The following is a 25513-nucleotide window of genomic DNA, read 5'->3' on the forward strand; positions in this document are numbered from 1 at the left end:
CAAGGCAGTGGCAGGCCAGCAGGCTCAAGTCAGGGCTTCTGTGAAAGATGCCCCAGTGTAGAAGCAGCCAGCATGGTCCTTCTTGAGGCTCGGGTCGTTAGCGAGCCAGGCTGCTCTTCCCTCCATGGATGCTACCACAGAAAGCCTGGGCGATGAGCTCAGTGGTCTGATGCAGGACCTGAATCCTCCGCTTATTTTTCCTGATGGGGTAAATCCCAGTGAAAAGAAGTGGGGAAGGCACAGCTGGACTTGGAGACTTGCTATTTTTTTAAAAAATATATTCATTTTTATTTTACTGGTGTTTGACCTGCACATATGTCTGTATGAGGACTAGAGTTACAAATAGTTGTGAGCTGCCAGGTGGCTTCTGGGAATTGAACCCAGGTCCACTGGAAGTGCATCCAACACTTTTAACTGCTAAATCATCTCTCCAGCCCTGAGACATTTTAAAAAATATATATTTGCATGCCCACAGCCATCTCAGCCAGGTGGGACATATAGAAACTTGCATGAAAGCAAGCTTATGGTGCCCTCGACATTTAGGGTATAGAAAGTAAGAGATGTAAATAGGAGGGCTCATGGCTAGGAGCTCAGGCTGGGACAGAAGCCCACTCAACTGAGGCTGAAAGACTCTCAGATTGAGGAGACTCTCACTCCAATCCTGAGGACACCCACCACCCCACGAACACTCGGGACTCACATCTTGATGCAAAAACAAGAGGTTTACTCAGGATACCAGTGCACTGGGGCTTGTCACGGTCCTCATGCAGGAGGGATGTGGAGAGCCCCGAACAGCAGGAACATACAGTCTATATAGTCACCACAAGGTCACACAGCTTCATTAGCTCAGCTATTTCGGTGCCAAGGATATCTGACTAGGCAGATGTTTCTAGTCCTGGAGTTCCCAGGACAAGGCCGCAACCATATCAACGCAGCCATTTCAGTACCAAGGACATCTAACTTGACAAATGTTCTCCTTCCTGTAGCACAATCTATAGTGGTTGGTCAGCTTCCTGGAGAGTGGGTGGGAATGTGCTTTCTGTACTTTCTGGTCTATTGTCTAACATCTAGGGGCTAAGCAGGGGCCAGCTTAAAAGATTTTCATTCTTAAGAAATGGCTGCACTGATGTCAAGCAGGGATCTTTCAAGGCTAGCCTAAGCTATACAGTGACTTCCGACTGTATAACAAAACTCTGTCTCACTAGAAAGGAAAACTACGGAGCCATAACAGTGTACTATTTTCACTGAAAGGAGGCTCAGGACATGCACTTTTGACTCTATGGATGAGAAGGAATTATTTTGGATGAGAAGAATATTTTGTTCCCAACCATTGCAGTCAAGTTACAGAGCCTGACATCAGGAGACAATTTTCTTTTTTAGGCTCCTCGTTCAAAAGTTGACTCTTCACTCAAACCTTAAAAATAGTGGTCAGGGGGTGGGGGATTTAGCTCAGTGGTGGAGCACTTGCCTAGGAAGCGCAAGGCCCTGGGTTCGGTCCCCAGCTCCGAAAAAAAGAACCAAAAAAAAAAAAAATAGTGGTCAGGAGTTAGGAAAATGGCTCAGCAGTTAAGAGCACTGGCTGCTCTTCCAGAGGACCTGGGTTCAATTTCCAGCACCCAATGGCAGCTCCCAACTGTATCTCAAGTTCCAAGAGCTTTAGCACCTCACACAGACACACATGCAGACAAAACACTAATGCACATGAAATAGAAATTAAAAAAACAAATCTGGGCATGGTAGTACACACATTTAATCCCAGCACTCAGGAGGTAGAGGCAGGCAGATCTCTGTGAGTTCAAGGCTAGCCTGGTTTATGAAATGAGTTCTAAGACAGTCAGGACTGTTACACAGAGAAACCCTGCCTTAAAAAACCCAACCCAAACCAAACAAAACAAAAGGTGGTCAGTAAGTATGCAATTACTTTGTGTCTTAGAGATGATGAGTGGGGAGCCAAGGCACATCTTTATTCTGAAATTAACTGTAGGGTATGCTGGGCACTCAGAATTTTGAAGGGTCAGAAGGGTTCTGGAGAAGTTATGCACAGGGTGAAGGAAAGCCCTCGCTTGGCAAAGAAGCCAGGAGGTAAGGGTACATATGGTTTTTCCATGTGGCTGGGGAATGGACTTCGAGGAGATGGACAGAGAGGTCAGCCACGGGTTATGTGTAGTTCAGGAACAGAGTTCTTGCCTTGTATTTGATCCAAAGCAACAAAACAAAACTCCCCCACCCAAAGAAAAAAGCAAAACCAAGATGGATCTTGAAGGGCCTTCCTTCTACAAGGAATGATGTATAGATTTACTGCACAATGGGAGACACAGTTTAGTAAATCAAGGCAATATTAATACTCAGGTAACAACGACAGAAATGAACCAGGAACTGCCTGGCTAACTCAAGAATTATGGTCATTCTTCTTGTAAGTCCTGTTCATCCAATAAAAGTATTTAGGTACATGTTTTTTTTTTTTAATAACTTACTTATTTTTATTTTATGTGCATTGGTGTCTTGCCTGCATATATGTCTGTGTGAGGGTATCAGACCTTGGAGTTACAGACTCTTATGGGCTGCCACATGAGTGCTAGGAATTAAACCCGGGCCCTCTGGAAGAGCAGTTGGTGTTCTTAGCCACTGATCCATCGCTCTAGCTCCAGAGTACATGTCTTTTTAATTTTAATTTCATTTTGTCTTATTTTATTTTGAATTTTTAGCCAGGCAGTGGTGGCATACACCTTTAATTCCAGTGCTTGGGAGGCAGGGACAGACAGATCTCTGTGAACTCGAGGCCAGCCTGGTCTATACAGACAGCCAGGACTGTTTCGCAGAAAGACCTCCATTAAAAACAGAAACAAAAATTTTTTTAAAATTTATTTTATGTGTACAAGTGCTTTTCCTGTGCGTATGTGTATCACTTGCATGCCTGGTGCCCATGGAGGTCAGAAGGCATTGGATCCCTCAAAACTGGAGTTCCAGATTGCTGTGGGCTACCATTTGGTCCTCTGTAAGAACAGCCAGTGCTCTTAACCACTGATCCACGTCTCCAGCCCCTAGGACTTCTTTTTCCAGCTCGAACATATTCCCCCCACCCCCGGTAACTTTATCTATGCCTTTTGCCTTGTTCCATTTCTGTTTTTTGAGACAGGAACTCTCTATGTAACCCTTGACTGGCCGTGTACAAACCCAACTGGCCTCAACTTGTAGCAATCTTCTCGCCAGTGACTCCTGAGTGCCAGGATTTGAGGTGTGTTCCACTCTACGTGGCCAGACCTTTGTCTTTATTCATTTCACCAGTATCTGCTAGTGCTACCTTTCTAGGTGCTGAGGTTACAAAGAGAAAGGGCCGTCTGTTCTCAGGCTGGGGAAAACACAAAGAAACAATTATGCTCGCCCGGCACACAATTTGAGCCCCGAGCTCTCCACCGAGCAGCAGAATCCTATTGTAATTTCCAGTCAGTGCGTAAAACACAGATCCCACACCAAACTTGGCTTCCCTGGACTGTCCCCTTCTCTTCTGATGGTCCTGCCACTAACACTGCATTGCTTAGGGAAGAAATGGAGAAAAGCACGGACTCTCTGTCATCCTACCTTTCACTGGAAAGTGTGTGTGTGTGTGTGTGTGTGTGTGTGTGTGTGTCTGTGTGTGTCTGTGTGTGTCTGTGTGTCTGTGTGTGTGTGTGTGTGTCTGAGTGTCTGTGTGTCTGTGTGTATGCACGCTCACACATGCGCGTGCACAAATATGTATGTATTTGACCATATGTGCCTCTACATATGGAGGCCAGAGGTCGATGTTGGGTGTATTACTCAACTGCTCTCCACCTTGTTCTTTGAGGCAGAGTTTCTTCTGAATCTCATCACCTTGGCCGGGCTGCCAGCCCATGAGCTCCAGGGATGTGCCTGTCTTACGGCTCCCCAGCACTGGGATTGTTAGTGAGTGGAACAGTGGTGCTGGTGATCTGATCTTGGGCCCACATGTACTCCATTGACTGAGGCATCGCCCCAGCCCCTTCATTCTATTTTTTGAGACAGTCACCATGCCCCAGGATCCTCCCGTCTCCTTCCCAGTGCTGAGGCCAGAGGCATGCACCACCTTGACTAGGGTATCAAAGTTCAAACTCAAACACTTCACGGACGGAGCCGTCCCGCCATAACCTGAAGATTTTAGTTCTTCTTGCATTAATTTTTAAGTTAGCATAATAGGATTCATTATTTGTGTCACTGTCACACCTATGTCATCATACTTGGTTGGGTCCCCTTGGATACATTTTAATTAATTTAATTTTCATCCCCCTTGGACATTTTAATTTATCCATTTTTTTGAGTCAGGGTCTTATGCACCAGACTGGACTGGAATTTTCTGTGTTGCCCAAGCTAGCCCCCTGTGTGCTGGGATTACAAGCATCAGTTACTATGCTTTTCTTAAATATATTGATTTCTACCCTTCATGGAATTCTATCATATCTCAGTGAAACCCAAAATCCAGTCAAAGTTTACCAAGGGATATGTGATCTGGGTCCTGGATGTTTTCCATCAAATCTCTTTAATCAGATCTGCTCCAGCCACTCTGACCTCCTTGCTTCTTCTCCATGCCAATCAAACCCGTTCACCAGGCCATTGTACCCGCTGTTTCTCATCTCTGGTTCGCTCTAGAAATACACTAAGCTTCTGTTTCTCATGTGATAATTGGATTTCCGCTTGTGTGTTACATCTGCTAAGAGGACATTCTTCCCTATCCTGACTAAAAGAAAATCTATCGCTGTTGTCTCCGGATCCTGATTCATTTCCCATAAAACCACATTATGGGGGCATCTTTTAATATTTATTATTCACATACTGATATGCAACACGCTTATCTCTGATCGCTTACATATAATACACGAACCTCATATGCAAGAGAATATGTTTTGCTCACTACCAAACTCTCAGCACCTGGGTCAAATGAATGGATTTGGAGATTCAGTAAATGTGAACATTTACATTAAGTGTTTACTTAACGTGGCGGGGGTGACTTTCATATGTGAATTATTAATGTTTTTTTCTTTTCTACTTTTTTTTTTTTTTAAGACAGACCTCTCACTCTGTAGCCCAGATTGATCTCAAACTCAAGGCAATTGTTCTGCACTCTCCCAAGTGTTGAGATCACAGATATGTCACTAAGTACACCCAGCTGCAATTTTTTTTATTTTAACAATGAATTTATATTACCTGCGTGCCAAAAAACGTATCAAGAGGTCACATAGGCAGATAGCATATAAATGAATTCCAACAGAAATTCATTGAATTCAATCTATGAAACAGATTTTTAAAAAGATATTACGCATAATAGTTAAGATCCGCCATGGTTGGAATCTCTTCCCCAACGCTTGGTAGCACTGTGATCCTAAGTTATATATTTCAATGCCTAAATTTCCTCAGCTGGACCATGAGGGCAGTAACAGCGACTCCCTCAGAAAGTTGATTTAGGCGAGCCCTTATGTGTAACCCTCTTTGTACAATGCCTGGCATGCAGTAAGGACGGACTCCACAAATGGAAGCTCTTATAAGAATCTATACTAGTAGTAGAAAGAGATGTTGGGACATACCTAGCCCTCAAGAGTGACATCAGAGTGGACCACCACATCATCATTGCGCTTCCATGTGGGCCTCTGAAGCCCAGAGAGGGGATGGGTCTTTCCAGAGAAGGCAATTTCGACGTCCCAGAAGCATCAGAGTAAAAAGGACCCTCTTCACCCCTCAAGTCATTCAGTCTAGGTAATCCATGAGTGGCACAGCGCGGCCCGGGCTCGCCATTCTCCAACCAGTGCCTAGGCAGCCTCAGTTTCCTTGCTTTCAACAGAACTGGAATGGGACTGTTAAGAAAAAATCCAGACTGAACCAGCCGAGGCCGCCTTAGCGCGTGCCACCGGGTCGCCAGTGGTGACGGGGAAAGTGACAGCAGGTCAGAGTTCAGGGCCCACCGACAAGTAGCCAGGTACCATGCTCCTCATCCCGGGGCGGCGCCACCGGGACCCGCCCGCCGCGGGACTGGAGGAGGCGGGACAGACTCGGCGTGCTCGTGACTGAGTGGAACGGGACCGCGCACGTGATTCGGGGCCGCGCACGCAGGCCGTGGCGCGCACGCAGAGAGTCTGCACAGCGCACGCAGCGGCGGGCTCTTCGGTGCCGAGGTGCGGGACGTGGCGAGGTGAGGCGCGGGGCCGAGCGACGGGAGCGAAGGCACTCGGGGTCACGAGGTGCGGGCTGGCGCTGCGGGCCACGCGGCGGGGGAGGTTGATGCGGCCCGCGAGTCCCGAGCCCCTCCCCCCCGCGGCTGGCGCTGCGGCACCTTGGTATTCGGGCTGGGCGGTGGAGCGCGGCCCCGGCCCACCTGACCCGCCGAGCCCCCACGTGGGTCTCCGCGAGCCAGTGTTTAGCACCGTTTTGGAGCCGAGGCCCTGGTTCAATGACTTGCCCAAGACCGTGCAGCTATAAGGATGCTGTCTGCACAATTGCCAAGCCCCCGACTCACTCCCCTGTTTTCCTCATGGGGTTCTGACCCTCGCCCCCTTCCCTGCTCTTTCTGGTAATTTAAATGAAGCCCGTCTCTCAAGGATGTTAGTGTCACTGCGTGGTCTTTTAAGGAAGGAGAGGAAGAAAGATTTTACTTTCTGCAGAATTGTGCTTTGCGACGTGAAGTGTTTTTGTCAGAACGTATTGTAGCGTCTTTGACAGTGTAAGGGTCTATTGATAGGGCCCTGCTGTTCACCAGCCTGTAAAAACATTATGCAAATACCCCAATCTTTAGCGCTTCTGTTTAGCCTGCGTCAAGAGATTGTTAGGATTCCAAGATATAGTCTACGTACTTCCATTCAGTACCTGGCATATGGATGTTGGCTGTTATTTTATTCCTGGGTATATAATATGCCTTTGTTGAATTGATTTTTTTTAATTAATTAATTTATTTCTTTAGGCAGCCTCATGTATCTTGGGCCAACCTTGAACTTAATGTAGCCAAGAATTTCCTTGAACTCCTGATCCTCTTGCTTGTACCTCTGGAGTACTGGGTGTAAGCTTATTGGATGCTGGAGTTTGAATACAAAGCATCCTTCATGCTTAAACCCCCTACAGTTGAGCTACAGAGCCCACAACATTCTTCTTCAAAGACCCAGTTTTCTTGGAACTATATAGAGGAAAAACTCACCCCTACCCAAAGTAGCCAAAAAAATCGGCCCTCCACCTTATTATCTAAGCATTACATATACTTTGTGTATCAGTCCCCGAGCTAAAAATGTCAAAGTGAAGAAACTTTCAGGAGAAATGAAGGTGCATTAGCCTTTTAGAAGACTAACATTTATTTGTCCAAATTGCTAAGTGTTTTGTTTTGGTTTATGTGGCCTGTTTGTTTTTTTCTCCAAGATAGGGTTTCTCTGTGTAGCCAGCGCTGCCTGTCCTGGAGCTCACTCTGTAGATTAGGCCACCTGTGCCTTCTTAGTGCTGGGATCAAAGGTGTGCCTGCCATGCTTGTTTTAGGTTTGGGGTTTCAAGCAGTAGATAGCCGGGAATGACGTTGAATTCCTCCTATTTCTACCTCCTGTTTGAATGAGTAAATTACTGATCGATATATGTTCGGTAGGAGTCCTTAGTTTCCAGTAATAAAATTCAAATTAATTTTTTGAGACAGGGTCTCACTCTGTAGCCCTGGCTGGTTCAGAACTCTCCGTGTAGACCAGGCTGGTCTTGAACTCAGAGACCTATTTTTTTTCTGCTTCCTGGGTGTTAGGATTAAATGTTCATACCACTACACCAGCAAGTTCCAGATTTTGTAAGGAGGATGTACTTTAAATTCTGTGAGTGAAATGAACCTTGAATGGTTTTCTGATCTGTGTGGGTCTTCTCTTTGTTCATAGGGGACCGTGGGATTGTTAATCTTTGGCAACTTCTGAAGTCTCAAAGCTCTGTATCAAGGAAGATCACACAGCAGTCTGTCAGCTAGAGGATGGACCGTTTGGGTTCCTTTAGCAGTAAGTACAGTGGGACAAGTCTCTAGTGATAATGAATAGTGAGCGAACTAAAATAGAAGTTGATCAGGGAAATTGAATGATAATGCCTGAAGGAATTATGAATATCACATAATTATCACATATGCAACACAGCTTCATCACTTTAGAATAAAGCCAGGCTGAGTGGACTAGCCCCCATATGATTGATCTGTAAATAAACATGTTATTTTAAGCCTAATTTCTCGTGTAGATTGGCTGGCCTGGAACTGGCTTTGTAGCGAAGGATGGCCTTGAACTACTTGTTCATCAAGTAAGTGCTGGGATTTCAGACTTGTATCATCATTGGATTTCATAGAAATAGAAATCATAAAAGTGGGCAGTGCACATACAGGCATGTAACAGTCACAACGTAGATGTTTGTTAGTAAGAACCAGAAGTGTGCTTTTAGGTCTTGTTTCCTGTCATTTTCGCAAAGGCACTCTGCATTTTCCCTTTGTAGGTTCAGCAAGTTAGAACCTTGGACACATCCAGTTCTACATTTTCATTTTACTAATGTTCCAAGTGTAAATTGGAAAACTCTCACATCATTTCTTTCAAGACAGGGTTTCTCTGTGTAACTGAGTTGACTATCCTGGAACTCTTTGTAGATCAGGCAAGCTTCTGTTTGGTAATGTGTCTGCCTCTGGGATTAAAGGCTGGTACTACCTCTCCCCACTATCCCATCCTTTAAAACAATTGTTAGAACCTATCACAATGGCACATTCCTTTAATCCCAGCACTCTGGAGGCAAAGGCAGAGAGATCTTTGTGAGTCCAAGGCCAGCCTGATCCACATAATGAGTTCCAGACAATCCTGGACTACTTAATGAGATCCTGCCTAAAACAGCAAACAAAAAACCCACAAATAATAATGATAATTTGTCGGTCTGTTTATCTGTTTCTAAAGCCTCTCCAAACGAGCTGCCCTATTTTGCATTCGTACCTGTCCTGTTACCACAGTCCTTCAGCAAAGCTTCATTGTCAAGCTTTGAGTTTTTATTTCTCCTTATGAGCAAATGTAAATAGTTTTCCCCATGCTTAAGACCATTTTTATCTCTCCCCTTCCCTTCCTAACTGCTTTGGCATTTTGTTCTTGAGGTGAATTCTCACTTTGTTGCTGAGGCTGGTTCCAAGTTCTGATTCTTCAGTGAGGGTCTCAGCCTCATCTTCCCAATACCTGGGACTCTAGGGATGCACCACTCACTGTTCCTGGCTTGCTTTTTGTTCTGTTTGGCTTTTTTTTTTTTTTTTTTTTTTTTTTGAGACAGGGTCTTATTGTATAGCCCTGGCTGACAAGGAACTTAATATGTAACTTAAGCAGGTCTTGAAGTTCCAAAAATCCTTCCTCAGCCTCCCAGGATTTACAAGTGTGGTCCACAACAACAATGTGGTTCTTCCCGTTTTATGTTTTCCTTTGATGGCGTGACTCAAACTTGGCCTCAGGAATATCTTTACATAATAAGAATGTCAGTTGCTAGAGAGAGGCTCAGTGGTTAAGATCTAAGATCACTGGCTCCTCTTCCAGAGGGCCTGAGTTCAATCATCACTACCTACATGAGGGTTCACAATTCTTTGTAACTCCAGCTCCAGGGGATCTGACACCTCTGGGTCTCCACAAGCACTGCATGTACACGGTGTATAGACATTGATGCAGCCAGAACACTCATACACATAAAAAAAAAAAAAGATTAAAAGTATAAAGAAGAATTTCAACTTTTTTCTCTCATGAGTTTGCAAATTCTTTCTTCCAGTTTACTTGGTTTTTCAACTTTGTTTATACTGTTTTTGCGTCCGTGTGTTTGTCTCTGTGAGTTTATTTGTACTACGTGTTTACAGGCACCTGTGAAGGCCATAATAGGATTTGGGATCACCTGAAACTGGAGTTATAAATTTGTGGGTACTGGGAACTGAACCCAGGTCTCCTGTAAAAGCAGTAAACATTCGTAAGCACTGAGCCATACTTCTAACCCTGTTTATAGTGGTTTTGCTTTTAAGATTTATTTTATTTCATTTTTTAAAATTTTTTATTATTTTATGTGTATGAGTGTTTCAACTTCTCATTAAGCCTTCTGCACATGCATGCCTGATGCCTTTAGAGACCAAAAGAGGGAGTAACAGATGGTGTGAGCTGCCGTATGGATGTTGGGAATTGGACTCTGATCCTCTGGAAGAATAGCCACTACTGTTAACTGCTGAGCTATTTCTCCATCCCCAAAGATCTTATGTCCTCTGTATTTTTTTATTTACTTGTTTGTTTGTTTTTAACTATGTGTGTATTGATATGTACATATGAGTGTGGGTATGGAGACCAGGCAGAGGTGTCAGATCCCCTGCAGTGGCTGGAAGTTATACACCATGAGTAGTCTATAGAACATTCATGCCCACACGTATACACAAAGTGGTTAAATAAATGTAATCAAAATAAATAAACCCTTGATCAGCCCTCTGTGCACTCAGTAATTCTAGATTTAGGAAAATACATGGAGAAATGTTTTGTGAAATGTTTTGTGTGTGTGTGTGTGTGTGTGTGTGTGTGTGTGTGTGTGTGTGTGTGTATCACAGATACTGATAAAGTAACAGACTGTAAATGTCATAAATGCATACATAGCCACTAGTAGGGAACTTGTTAGATTAATTCTCAACCTTTTAGACCCAGTTATATTCTTTTTATATTTTTTAAGTCTCTGATTAATTGACAGTGGAATAGGTAGGTACATTATTTCAAAAATAAAAATAATTCCATAATATAATAGGATAATTTATAATGAAACAATATAATTTATTTTAAAATAGCAAGTGTATCAATATGTTTTTAAGACATTATTCCTGCTAGATTGATGGCACATACTTGTAATCCCAACACACAGGAGGCTGAGGCAGGATAGACTGAGTTAGAGAATTAAATCTTGTCATAAAAGAGTGGGGGTGGTAGTGTGGGGGACAGGACATTAAAACTATAGGAGACATGATAACTTAAGCAGTCAGCTGCTTAGACCCATAGGGTGAATCACGGCTTCTTACCATAAAAACAGGATGTATCAGTCTGCTAGTGACTGAGAAATGTTACAAGTCTCAGTAACCCCTGGTCAAGTTCTGAACAAAACAGAATCCACCTCCTCTTGTGGACAGTCATATTAGAATATTCAAATATATTAAAACTATTAAAATCTCATTAAGACAGAGTCTTACTAAGTAACTCTGGCTGGTGTGGACCTCATAAAAATCTACCTGCTTGTCTCCTGAATGCAGGGATTAAAGACATTCACCACCATGCCCTACAGTCAAAAATATTTCCATTGGGGCTAGGACTATGGCTCAGTGAGTACTGTTAGAAACCTGCTTGACTAGCGTGTACAAGGTCAGATCACCAACACTATCAAAAACAAACATTTTTAGCACATAATATAGAAATAGGTCCTAGGGAATGTAATTGTGAGCTTTGTTTTTCTATCTAGCTGAATATTTAATGAAATAATTGAAAGTCGATAAGGGCTTAAGTCAGGGCTTTTTGTTTGTTTTGCTGTGTAGAAAGGAATATCTTGAGTATTTAACATCGACAATTCCAGTTCCTATCTGCAAAACGTTCATACCGCATCCTACCCATAGCAGCAAAAATCTGCCGCCTTGGAGTTTCAAAATGTCTTCCTAAGGGGTAGTTCAGAACCATCAGGTTAGTTCACTAATGAAGTGAAAGTTAAAAAGGATAGCAAAGGGTCAGCAAGATGGCTCAAATCTGAGGACCTGAGTTCAATTTCTATAACCCACATGCTGGAAGAAGAAAGCTGACTCCCGAAAGTTGTCTTCTGGAATTCCACCTCCTGCTGCTGCTGCTGCTGCTGCTGCTGCTGCTGCTGCTGCTGCTCCTAGGAAAGATCTATTGTGATGATATGGAACCACTCGAGCCTAGAAGTTCAGGGCCAGTTTTGACAACTTAAAGCCTGTCTCTTAAAAGTAAAAATAAAGCAAGAGTTCAGGGGATGGTGATTTGGTAAAGACTAGCATCTGGGCCTGGAGAGATGGTTTGCCACTTAAGGTGTTCTGTTTTTATAGGGGGCAAGCAGTCAGGTGGCCTGTAACTCCAGCTCAGGGGATCTGACACCCTCTTCTGTCCTCCATTGGCACCTGCACTCAAATGCATGTGTCACAGACATACAAATAGACGTAATTTTTAAAAAAACTGACATCTAGCACTTAATATTTTATTTTTTTTTAATCAGAAGTGGTAGAAGGGAAGTAATCCCTTCACTTTGGAGGTAGAAGTAGACAGATGAGGAGTCGAAGGTCGTAGATGGTGACTAGCCTGGGTTACGTAAGGTCCTGTCTTAAAAACAGCAAAAGGAATAAGCTTCAGGCAGGACATTCTTTACCCTGTCAGTTTTCTCCATGACTTCATTGTAAAGCAAGTGGCTGTTAGAGCAAAGAAGGAAAGTGCTGTTATAGAATGTGATAGCTGAACAAAGTAAGTCCCCTCATCTCCCTCCCAAGGCCTTTGTCCCACATCCCACGGGCAAGCCAGAGAACAATAGGTTGCTCTCACTTTAGAGAGGCAGGATTTAGGGCAACCTGGAACAAAGGTATCTTCTGTCTTAGGGCTTTGGAGAATTTATATGTGCCGATTGCCTTCCTAGTTCAGAACAAGAGCCTGCATGCAGCAGTTTGCCGTTTCCTTGGTATCTCAAACCTAGACACAAAGCTTAAATCCTAAACTGGAATTCCTCCAACTTGTTAAGAAAAAAATTCGAACTTGCAGAGAACATGAAAGACCAGAGCAGTGACTGCGCCTGTGTGCTGCTGCCTGGGTAGAACAGCTGTTGACCTTTTGTCTGGTTTGCTTTGTATGTGTGCGCTGTGTGGGAAATGTGCCTGGTTTACTTTTCCTTGTGGTCAGGTGGGCTCTGTAAAACTTTAAAACTTGTGTTTATGAGTTTCTCTGCAGGGGCCTTCTCTGCTTAGTGTTTGAAGCAGTAGGTTCTCTGGAGGAAGGAACACGCCACCGTGTAATGGACAGGGTGGCTCTTGTTTGTATGTGTGCAATAAACTCATTTTGCTTCCTTGCGTCTGTAACATAGTTGGTCTTCAGCCATTTGTAGAGTTCTAAGCTGATGTTTGTTTTCTGTATGTTCCAGATGATCCATCTGATAAGCCACCTTGCAGAGGCTGCTCCTCCTACCTCATGGAACCTTACATTAAATGTGCTGAATGTGGGCCTCCTCCTTTCTTCCTGTGCTTGCAGGTAACTCCCTGAGGAGAGTGTCTCTCCTGGTCTGTTTTGTGGATATAGTAACTCAGTAGCTTAGGACCACCCTGCATGAACTCTCTTCCTACAGGTAGTCTTCCCTGTAGATTTTACCGGGGAGGTCAGGAACAGATGGTGAGACAGACATGACTTCCACAGAGCTGCACAGCTCAGTGCTTACCACTTTCTGGAGTAAACTGAAAGACTTTGATTACAGGATTCCTAGCTGGCAGGGTGTTCCTTTTGACCTCACTGCTTAACTTATTAGAGTGGTCTTGGTATAGATGACAAGGCAACAGAGTGTTTTGTAGGCTGTATTAGGAGTAATACTGGTTAGGTGTGCCAGGTACTGCTTAGAGTACCCTACTTTTATCACCCCTAAATCATCACTACAGCGCTGGGAAGTGAGTAAGTAAATATCTCCATTTTACAGATGAAACTCAGCCATAGTCTAAGTAATTTGCTCATTGGGATTATCAGGACTTACCCACTCTAAGACACTTGATTCTAAGACACATTCCAGACATGGCAGAGATGGCTCAGTGGGTAAAGTGCTGTGCAAGCTGAGACCTGAGTTTGAATTCCCAATGTCTGTAAAACCTGAGCATGGTAGCATTTGCCTGTAGCCCTGTGCTGGGGAGGGCGTGGAGAAGCTAGGAGGAGCTGAACCACAATCTCTAGGTTCAGTGAGAGACCCTGTCTCAAAAAACAAAGCAGAGAGTGATAAATGAATATCCCCAATAGTGGCCTTCGTAAGGGCGTGCATAGGTGTGTGCACCTACAAACATACGCACACACACACCATTCAGTTTTAGACATGTTAAAATGTAAAAAAGTGATTCTCTTTGAGTTATAAGAATATATATTAGAATCCTAGCACTCAGGTAGAGACAGAGACAGGCAGATCTCCGAGTGCTAGGACAGCCAAGGCCACATAGAGATACCCTGTCTTGAAAAACCAAAAATAAAATTTTTTTTAAAAAAGATTATATACTGGGCATGGGGAGAGAATGGATAGGAGGAGGGAAGATGAAACCAGCCTGGACTGCATAGCAAAATTCTTTTCAGTATACCAGAACCAAGAGAAAAACCCAAAACAATGGCTTTAAGATGACAGTATTCCATCAGGTTGATAGTGTCAGTAGAGGCCTGTAATTTCGGGCCTTGGAAAGTAGAGACAGGAAGAGGAGGACTTCAAGGCCAGACTAGACTACTTGAAGTACATGAGTTCTTGCCTCAAATAAGATAAAAATAATAAAAATAAAAAAAGAGCCTCTTCAAACCATCTTTTGTCTTGTTTTTTATTTTAGTTTATTTATTTACTTTTGGTGTTTGTTTTTTTCTTGCCTCAAGTTTATTTGTAAAAACAGCATAGGACACTGGTCACCTACAGATAGTGTGTAGGCAGGTGTGTCACAGCGGTCCATCTGTCTTTACATTGGCAGGAGGCTTTTCTATGGGGCCTTCACAGGGGCCTGGGCACCTTTGGCAGCCTGAGCTGGAGCCGAAGCCTGGGCCTTATCTGGAGCTGTGGCCTCTGCCTTGGTTTGGACCTTGGGCTTTGATTGGCAGAGCCTACGACCCTTGGTCATGTAGCTTCAAATCCACTTCCCAAGCTTGGGGTGAGCGCTGAAAGCCAGACGGCTGAGTTTGCAGCTGAGGCCCTTTGGCATCTTGGGCTTATGGCCTGAGGCTTCACAGGGGCCTTGATGGCCTCTGCACACACTTTCACTGCCTTGGCATTGTTGGCCTGCATCTTCTTCAGGCCTTTCTTGTTGTGCTTCTTGGCAAAGCTCATGTTCCCCAGAAACTTGGGATCAACCCCCTTAAGAAATTTGTATCTTTGTGACCAGGGATTCTTGATGCCATTTCCATGCTATTTGTGGGACACTCTGTGCGAGCGAGTGAGCGAGCGAGCGTGCGAGCGTGCGTGCGTGCGTGTGGAGTGGTTCTTGGACTTGGCCATGTCTGCACGGTCCCGCAGCATCTGGGACCAGAAGAGAAAGAGCTACTTTTAGTGTTTTAAGACAAGATTTCTACACAGCCCTAGCTGTTCTGGAACTCACTGTGTATGTAGACCTGTCTGGCCTCAAACTTGCATAGATCTTGCCTCTGCCTCCCCAAGTGCTGGGATTAAAGGCATGTGCTATCACGCCTGGCTTTTATTTTTATTTTTAAGATTTTTAATTTATTTTACATGTATTAATTCAGTGTAGCATCAGATCCCATTACAGATGGTTGTGAGCCACCATGTAGTTGCTGGAATTTGAACTCAGGGCCTATGAAAGCAGTCAAGTGCTGTTAACTGCTGAGCCCCCTTATTTTGATTTTTAAAGACATAGTCTCTTGTAGCCTAGCACCCCTAGAACTGGCTGTGTAGCTGAGTGAGGATGACGTTGAACTCTTAATTCTTCTAGCTCTACCTCCCAAGTGCTGAGGTTGACTCTGGTGCTATGTATGCTTAGCAAGTGCTCTACCCACTGAGCCTCATCCCCAGCCCCAAGAAAATACTTTTTTAAAGTAGCTTTTAGTAATTTAACTTTTTTTTTTCCACAGTGTTTCACTAGAGGATTTGAGTACAAGAAACATCAGAGTGATCATACTTACGAAATAATGGTAATGATGACGTTGATGGAAACTTTCATTCCTTTTTCAAGTATTTAGACTGAGAACTAAGTTTCTTTCTCCATGTATCTCTGTCCTTTTTCCTCTTCTGAATATGGTAATTATTTAGTAGCCGTTTTAGTTCTTTGTAACCTATTAAAATACTTAAATATAAAAATGGCTGGAGAGATGGCTCCGTGGTTAAGAGCACTGGTTGTTCTTCCAGAGGACCTGGGATCAATTCCCAGCACCCACACGGTGGCTCACATCTGTCTGTAACTCCAGTTCCAGAGAATCTATACCCTCATACAGACATGCAGGCAAAATACCAATGTATATGAAGTTAAAAAAAAAAACTCACTATAATAAATAAATAAGCAAGCAAGCCTATTATAATAAGTAAGCAAATAAATAAAAAACAAATAATAGTGTGACCTAGCTGGATGATGTGGCTTCTGCCTGTAATTCCAGCTTTTAGGAGGGTTGCCATGAGTCCCAGTTTAAGAGATGTGGTGTGAGACCCTGTGTGGTGACTTATGTGAGAATGGCCCCAGACACTGAGTATCTCATCTCCAATTGGGAAGTAACTTTTCTGTTGCTGTGGTGAAACTCCATGGCCATGGCAACTTGTACAAGGAAGGGTTTATTTGGGGTTATAGTTTCAGAGGTATAGGTCCGTCCATCCCGCTGGGGAACATAGCTATGGGCAAGCAGGCCTGGCACAGAAGTAGCAGCTGAGAGCTCATATCCTGATCCACAAACAGGAAGCAGAGAGATGGGGAAGACAGGAGACTTCTGAAACCTTATGCCCACCTCCAGTGACAAACCTCTTCCAATAAGGGCCATGCCTTCTATTCCTTCCCAAACGGCAACCAAATAGGGATCGAGTATTCAGATGTCTGAGACATAAGGGACTCTTTTTTTTTTTTTTTTATTCAAACTACCATACCCTGTCTGAACAACCAACCAACAAATACTAGGGCTGGAAAGATGGCCTGTCAGTTTTGAGTGCCAGCTGTTCTTGAGGACTGGAATTCAGTTCCCAGCTCTGATTCTGGACAACACAACTCCCTATAACTGCAGCTCTAGGGAAACCTGATACCCCCTTCACTGGATACCCACTTCTGGACTCCATAGACACCTCACTCATGTGCGTGCGTGCGTGTGCACGCGCGCGCGCACACACACACACACACACACACACACACACGGAGCATCATTAAAAATAAAATAAATCTTTTTAAAAAAATCAAAGAAGATAAGATAAAAAGAATTTGAAGAGGCAAACTGGTTAATAGGCCAGAGAAGACTTGACTCTGATTTGAGTAATGGCATTGCCACTGTAAAGAAAGAGTGCTGCCACTCTTACAGCCCTGGCCAGTGTGATAAGCCAACATGAACAATCAGTTCTGCTTGACAGGTCAACATGAATAATCAGGTGTGCTTGACAGGTCTATATACCATGCTAAAATAGTTATATCTGTGGGCTGGAGAGATGGCTCAGCAGTTAAGAGCACTGGTTGCTTTTCTAGAGGTCCTGAGTTCAATTCCCAGCAGCCACATGATGGCTCACAACCATCTGTAATGAGATCTGATGCCTTCTTCTGGCACAAAGGTATAAATGCAGATAGAGCACTCATACACATAAATAAATGTTTAAAAAAGGGGAAAAAAATAGTTCTATCTGGATCCTAGGGAATCTAGCTCAGTGGCAGAGCCCTTCCCTAGTGTACACCAGGCTTTGGATTTGACCTCTGGCACTTCAGGGGAAGTTCTGTGTTTTCAGAGCACTTAAAGCAACTAAAACAAGTTCTCGACACAGACCCTGGTTTTCCTCTCAGTAGTAATTTTGTAGATTAATCATTCAGCACTTATTAGTTTTCTACAGTTACTGTTATAAATTATGAAAAATTAAGTGGATTAAGACAAGACAGATTTATTCTTGCATAATTCAGCAGGTCAGCAGAGCAGTGGGCTTACTGGTTTGTGGCAGGTCTTAAGAGGCTGAAATTGAAGTGTTTGGCCAACCTGGGCTTTTATCTTGACACCAGGGGGAAAAATTATTCCTGGTTCATTCAGGTCATTGGCAGAATTTATTGAGATTAAAGGATTGGTGCCTCTGTTTCCTTACAGGTTAGCTGGTTGTTGGCCAGAGTTTGTTCTTGGTGTTTAGAGGCTGCCCTAGCTCCTGGCCTCCTTTTGCCATCTCCAGAGTCACTGACCCTGGGAGTCCTTGAGGCCTGCTGATGAAGTGCTTGAACCTTTGACCTACTGCTTTATCCTGCTTACTCTCATTCTTCTGCCCTCCTTTAATACTTATAAGAAGTTTTACAATTTTTTTAAAGATTTATTCATTTATTATATTATAAGTATACCGTAGCTGTCTTCAGATACACCAGAGGAGGGGATCGGATCTCTTTACAGATGGTTGTGAGCCACCATGTGGTTGCTGGAAATTGAACTCAGGACCTCTGGAAGAGCAGTTGGTGCTCTTAACCACTGAGCCATCTCTCCAGCCCAAGTTTTACAATTTTTATTATTTTATGTGTTTTGGCTGAATGTATGTCTGCATCCCATGGTGCCTGGTGCTCCTGGAGGTCAGAAGAGGATGTCAAATTCTCTGGACAGTTGTGAACTGGGAATCAGTTCACATTTATGGATTCTGGGAATCAAACCTACATCCTCTGGAAGATAGCCAGTGTAGTGTTCTTAACTACTAAACTATCTCTCCAGCTCCTCTCTAATATTTTTGAGGACTTTGTATGATTTCATTGGGCTCACCTAGATAAACCAGACTTGTCTCACTACTATGCTAGTTGGTAGTAATTGTAATTCCATCTGCAGAGTGTTTAATTTTAAATGATTTTACCTGCAGTACCTAGTGCTTGGTTAAAGAATTTTGGGAAAAATGCAGAATACATGTAGAATTCTGCCTACTATGTAATCCATAGCACATTTATGTGTGTTTTATAAAAGATTAAAAGAAGCTGGGCGTGGTAGTGTATGCTTTTAATCCCAGCACTTACAGGCCAAGGTCGGTGGGTCTCTGTGAGTTTGAGGCCAACCTGGTTTACATATTGAGCTCCAAGCCAGAGTCCTGGGTTCCATCCTCGCTGCCACATTAAACCAGACATGGTTCACAGAAAGGACCTGGGAGTACTTAGGAAATTAAGCCAGAATAATAAGTAGTCAAATGTCTTTCTCATTTTATACATGGGAAATTGGAGGCTTAAGCCAGAATAATAAGTAGTCAAATGTCTTTCTCATTTTATACATGGGAAATTGGAGGCTAGCCAGAGCTACAGAAGACCCTGTTTTAAAAGCAAAGTAAAACAAAATCATTCGGAAAGAAAATCAACATGAATTTGGCCATTTGTTGTAGCTGTGCCTTTACTCCTGGGAGTCACGCTTTGGACTATGATGAATTGGTCAAACAAAAACAACTATCTGCCTTCCCTTACACTTGTAAGAAATGTTGACTTTTATTATTTTTAGTTATGAGCTGGTATGTGTGCTACATGTGGGTATGTGCATGTGAGTTCAGATGCCAGCTGAGGCCGGAGACATCTAATCATTGAAGCTCGAGTTACAGTTGCGAGGCACTTGATATGGGTTCTGGGAACCAAACTCAGGTCCTGTGGAAGAGCAGCTGGTGCTCCTAATCACCAAGTCATTCCTCCAGCCTGCAGTCTCTTTAATTTTTAAGATTTTTTGATAATAGGGTCTCATGTAGCTGGCCTCAAATTTGTTATGTAGCCAAAGACAGCTTTGAATCCTGGATCTTCCTACCTCTACCTCCAAGGATTTACTCTTAAATCTTGCATTCCTAATTGCAACAATAACCAAAATGTTTTCACTTTTGCCAGTTGCACACTGAATGCAGGGTTGGAAAGTCAATCAAAGCAGCTTCAGATTTGAGTTCATTTCACCAAAGTTACTAGATCTTCAGAAAATTGATTACTTTATCAAATCCACAGAAGACTGTCTAAACTCAGGTTTTGTTATTTATTTTTATGGTGCAGGGTTTGGATCACGTTACTACTGAGCTACATCTCCAAATTTATCCATTTGAAAAATGGTAAAATAACCCCTTATGAGATAATTATATAGCTTGGGTAGTTTGTAGTCGTGGTCGGCCACTGGAGGAAAGCTGACTGTGAGCTCTCCTCAGCTCTTCTGGGCACCACATCTTCCTCACAATGCTAAAAAAAAAAAAAAAAAAACCAACACTGTTTCACTTTAGCCAAGTCTACTTAGTTCTTATTATATCATCCTTTCTCACATGTTCTCCACCCATACAAATGCCTTTCAGCGATCTGAACTTAGGGGAGCCTCTGGGGTCTTCTGGTACTCCCTAACTTTCATTAGCCAATCTTAGCTATTCCAACAGATCTTTCCTTCTGTAGAAGTGATGACCAGCTTTTGGCTTTCTACTCTCTAAGTCTCTAAAGTCTTGATTCTTGGCAGCATGAAGCATCTGATGTCTTTAAATGGTTTCAATACTTTTCTCATCTCACAGTGCTGCATTTTTGGAAGTTACTCATGCTGTGGTGGGTGGTGCATTAATAGATTTCTGAATTCTGTAGCTATTTTTGTCTTATAATCTTAGGACGTTGAGCAGAGAAGCAGCTCTTCCACCACACCCTTTATGACAGTAATTCGTAACCTCCATTACTTGGGAGCTTCGTGGAACTGTAGATTTCTAGGTCCCGTTGTTAGAGATTCAGACCCAAGTTTGGGTCAAGGGTCTGAATAACATTGAACCTGAAGAAGAAGGAGCAAGAGGAGGAGGAGGAAGAGGAAGAGGGAGGTGAAGATGAAGGAGGAGGAGGAAGAGAAGGAAGAAGCCAAAGAAGATGCCTTCACCATCCTCCTCCTCCCCTTTTTCTTAAGTTCAGTGTTATTCAAAAAGTTGGTGTTAGAATGAAAGTTGGTAAGGGGTGATCAGTGTCCTAAAATGACAGGCCTTTTGACTAATGTGTGACTTTTCATACTTACATAGCTGCATGGCACTTGCCAGGTTGAATGTCACTGGTATGAGTTTAATATACTCATGGACTCTGAAATTTCTCTCTCAGATCTCATAATAAGCTCATTTGATAGACTTAGATCAAAATGTGTTGCTCGTTAGTATTGTGATCTTACTAATAGGACAGATTTTATCGTCAACAACAGAAGCTATGACAAGTTGTAATGCCTATGGAATCGAAAAGGCTCATATGATTTTCTTGTTTCCTTGTATCATGGAAATTTTCAGACATACACGAAAGTGAATAATGCTTAGTTTTGCTTAGTTCCTTATTTTATAGTTGTTACCTGAAAACTTTGTAGCTTAAACTAGAAACTGCTTTTTTTACCTCTGGCAATTGCTATGGCTCAGACACTCAGATGAGGCCCAGAGCAGTTGGTCCTCAGCTCTGCAACCTGGGCTTCTGAGTCCCAACTTCCTTTTCACAGTCCTCTGGCACCTGATGAGGGCTTCATTTTACTCTTCCTAACTGCTGATCAACCCAGGACCTGGTTGTTCTGCGATGTCTCCAGGCCACTGCCCTTCACGAAGCCTCTCCACACAGTCTTCACCACCACCATACATAGCTTGTTTACTTGGCAGCTTAATATAGGAATAGAAGCTACTAAGCCTTAAGTCATTGGCCCATGTTGTGAGGAGTCTGAGTTTATCAGAAGGAACGTTGAAAACAGCTATTTCATAGAGTAATTTCCATTTTTCTGTCACCAGCTTTTTTTTTCCCAAAGATTTATTTATTTTTATGTTATATGTATGGGTATTTTGCCTGTATGTATGTCTGTGAATTATGTATATACCAGAGCAATTGTTGCACAGAAGGCGTTAGATTTTCTGGAACTGGAATTGCAGTGGTTGTGAACTGCCATGCACATGCTAGAAACCAAACCTGGGTTCCCTGGAAGAACAGCCAGTGCTTACCACTGAGCCCCCTTTTAAGATGTATTTGTTATATATAGACACACCACAGTTAGATCTCATTACAGGAGAGATTGTGAGCCACCATGGTATGGGATTTGTCTTCAATCAGACACACCACATACCAGAGGGCATTACAGATGGTTGTGAGAAGCCACCACGTCATTGCTGGGAACTCAGGACCTCTGGAAGAGCAGTCAAGTGAACCTCTGACCATCTCTCCAGTTTTTTTTTTTTTTTTTCTTTTTTTTGCTGGGATTTGAACTCTACCACTGACCTCTGGAAGACGGGGCCTTGTGCTTCTAACAATCAGTCAGCTCTTAAGCACTGAGCCTTCTCTCCAGCCCTAATTTTTATTTTTAATTATATATATGTGCCCACAGAGGCTAGAGATGTCAGATCCCCCTAGAGTTGGGATTACAGTACTTGAGAGCTGCCCAATGTGTATGATGGGAACCAACCTCAGGACCTCTGCAATAGCACTAGATTTCTTAAAGTCTGAGTCATTTCTCAGCCTCTGGTCTCTTCTTGAGTTAAAAACTTTATTATTGACTTATTTTCCAGGTGGAATCTCTCTGTATCCTTGGCTGTCCTAGATTTGCTGCATTGGCTTAGGTTATGTTCTATCCCCATGCTCAGCCTTCTAATTGCTGGGATCACAGGCATTTGCTGCCATACCCACTTGATATCCTGTTTCCTTGTTTGAGAAAGGTTTCCCTTACTATAAAACTCTGACTGGCCAGGATCTTGCTGTGTAGACTAAACTGTCCTCTGACTTAGGGCAAACATCCTGCCTTTGCTTTCTTAGTGCTGGGATTACAGCTGTGTGCCATCACTCCCAAAGTCCACAAATTTCAGTCTTCCTCTTGCTTGCCTTTTGCATACCTTTTGTTCTATGTGGTTCTTTTTCCTCTCTTTCTATTTTTGTTTTTGTTCCTTCTTTGAGATGGGATCTCTCTTTGTAGCCTTGGCTGTATAGTCCTCGAAATTCCTCTGTAGACCAGTCTGGGCTAGACTTTACAGAGATCCACCTGCCTCTGCCTCCCAAGTGCTAGAATTGAAGGTGTGTACCACCATGCCTGACTTTTTAAATTGATTTCTTTCTAAATTAGTAAGTGTGTGTGCATGTGTACACATGTGAATCAGGTGCCTGTGGAGGCTAAAGGTGTTAGATCTCCTGGAGCTGGAATTACAGATGGTTCTTAGCTACCTGACATAGATTCTAGAACCAAAGTCTGGTTCTCTAGAAGGGCAGTATGTACTAATGACTGATGAACCAATGAATATTATGGGTGCATAGTTACTCTGTAACACATCCAGAAACACTCATTCTATTCAGAAAAAAATCTAAGCATAGCGATGTTTTACTGGAGAATGTCGTAGGGATGGGAGAGGTAGAAAAATAGTAATACATCTTAGGGGAAATAATGTTATCTGATGATGACAGTCCTTGTATGGAGGGACATGCTGAATGTTTACACATGTGCATGGTGGTATACATATATGTGTGCACCTATATATGGAGGCCAGAACTTGAGATCAGGTGTCTTCCTGAAAGACTTTTCACCTTTGTCTTTGAGAAAGGGTATCTCACAGAACCTGAAGTCAGTGATCCTGCCTGCTTCTCACTGGGATTACAGATGTGCACCGCCACACATGGTGCCGTCCTTTGAAACCACGTGCTCTCTAGTTGGAACTCCTGCACGTCATTCCTATCCCTGTTCCTGACCAAATCTGTGTTTCTCCTTAGACCTCAGACTTCCCCGTTCTTGATCCCAGCTGGACAGCTCAGGAAGAGATGGCACTTTTAGAAGCTGTTATGGACTGTGGCTTTGGGAATTGGTAAGAATTCAGAACTGAGTATTCCTATTCTCATAGGCTCAAGAGAAGCTGCTGTTGAAACATTAAAGGAGAGAGCTTAGAAATTGAAAAGCTGTGCTGCTTCCCCGATGACCAAGGATGTGGAGACAAGTTCCCATCCGTGTACACGTCTCCTGGCCTGAAACATCCCGGAATGCACAGTGCTCAGTAGTTTCACGACTGAGCAGTCTCCAAGGTTACTTTGGTTACATTAACACCAGGATTATTTTTCCTGAGTTATAGAGAAATGTAGGTTACTAATTATTGCTCCCTTCTAGTTTTATAGATAGATTTCTGGGCAGTAGGTTCCAGATTCATTTCAGTGAATCAAACTTGAGGTGGATAGTCATAGCTGGCCTGAGGTTGAAGCTTCACAGCTTTCTTAACCACATGCTGTCTTTAGCTTTCTAACTGCCTTACTTGAACTTGGTGGTATGCAACAGGACTTACTACTATTGCCCTTCGATATTACTATTGCAGCACCACTTTTAAATCTATATGTACACTGTATGTACACTGTATGTACACTTTTAAATCTGTATGTACATGTCGGGGCTTAGGGTGGGAGTTTGCTTGTTTGTGTGTGTGTCAGCTAGAGATTGATACCAAATGCCTTCCTCTTGTTTGCCCTCCAGGTTTGGCTTTTGTTTGGTTGTATGGTTTCTGTTTTTGAGAAAAGGTCTCTCACCTAATCTGGAGTTTGTGGTTTCAGCCTCTTTGGGCTGACTAACAAATCCCTACGAAGCACTGGCGTTAAAAGTGCAGGCCACATGCCTAGCTTTTGTATGTGTGCTGGAATGTGAACTCAGGTCTTTATGCCTATACAGAGAGCATTTTACCCCCTGGACCATCTCCGCAGCTCCCAGATTTTACTTTTTTTTTTTTTTTTTTTTGGTTCTTTTTTGAGCTGGGGACCAACCCAGGGCCTTGCGCCATGATTTTACATTTTAGGGACACGCCTGCTGATAATTTTGTTTGTGCAGTAGACAGCAGGGATGTTATTAAGCATGTTTGCTCATGAAGTATCTGAAGCTTGGGGAGTTGAATTCTTTCTTATTGCATGTGACTTCTTGGTGAGGGGCCCTCTACTGGATCTTCCCCGATTACTAGCACTCATCTTCCTTCCTAGTGTCATTAAGTGTGCCACCCTCCTGGGTCAAGAGGAGGACCACAGTTCAGCTCACATTTTGTTTCCATTCACTCATTTAGCAGTATGCATCATAAAACTATGTTGTGGAGAATATCAAAGATGGTAAAAACTGATCACTGGTGAGCAGCTTACTAGTCAACTTTGCCTGAGGTTTAGTTCTTCTCTAAAGTGGGCCAATCCCCCTCATCTCCTTTCCCTCTTAGCACAGACTAGAGAAAAGTCTGTGCTAAGACTTGATTGGGGAGGTAGCTAAGTGTTAGTTAGCACTTTTGCTTGGCATATGTGAGGTGGTGTTGGGTTCAGTCCCCATCACCACACTGAAGAATCTAGTTGCTTCTACATCCAGTGTGGATAAGGCACTGTGCTGGGTGGTAAGAGCACAGGAATTTAGGTTCTCGCCCTCATCTAACCTATTTGCCTAGTAAGGGAATCCGACTATCTACAGTTGACGGGAGTGCACAGCATCATGTTCATGCCCTAGGAAGGATTGTGTATGAGTGAGCTTGAGGGGGACTAAGACATCCACCTCTGCCTCACCTGGGGTAGGGAGGAATCAGAGGCTCTCTCTTGGTATATTTTGGATTTGTCTTTAGCAAGTTTATTTTTCTCTTTGGGTCTCATTTTTTTTAATCCTGTGAAATTGAAATAAGAATATATTAAAAGGCTAACACCAAGCGATCTCAAATTCTGTCTGAGTGTTTGTAGCCATGCACA

At 43.2% G+C, this 25513-nt stretch overlaps 2 protein-coding genes across 2 annotated transcripts in view; one reads left to right on the forward strand and one right to left on the reverse strand.

Moving 5' to 3' along the window:
- The window catches only part of Acaca (acetyl-CoA carboxylase alpha), a 259500-nt gene extending 253489 nt beyond the window's left edge, over positions 1–6011 (reverse strand). The window contains exon 1 of the mRNA XM_032914502.1: positions 5574–6011. Within this exon, the coding sequence (XP_032770393.1) occupies positions 5574–5617 (44 nt within the window). The 5' untranslated portion in view covers positions 5618–6011. The remainder of the gene's footprint in view (positions 1–5573) is intronic.
- A 47-nt stretch (positions 6012–6058) lies between these two features.
- The window catches only part of Tada2a (transcriptional adaptor 2A), a 47165-nt gene continuing 27710 nt past the window's right edge, over positions 6059–25513 (forward strand). Inside the window, exons 1-5 of the mRNA XM_032914503.1 lie at positions 6059–6175; positions 7878–7991; positions 13135–13241; positions 15801–15860; positions 23540–23631. Coding sequence (XP_032770394.1) covers positions 7967–7991; positions 13135–13241; positions 15801–15860; positions 23540–23631 — 284 coding nt within the window. The 5' untranslated portion in view covers positions 6059–6175; positions 7878–7966. The remainder of the gene's footprint in view (positions 6176–7877; positions 7992–13134; positions 13242–15800; positions 15861–23539; positions 23632–25513) is intronic.

The sequence above is a fragment of the Rattus rattus genome, chromosome 9 (assembly GCF_011064425.1).
Source record: "Rattus rattus isolate New Zealand chromosome 9, Rrattus_CSIRO_v1, whole genome shotgun sequence".
NCBI classification, from domain to species: Eukaryota; Metazoa; Chordata; class Mammalia; order Rodentia; family Muridae; genus Rattus; species Rattus rattus.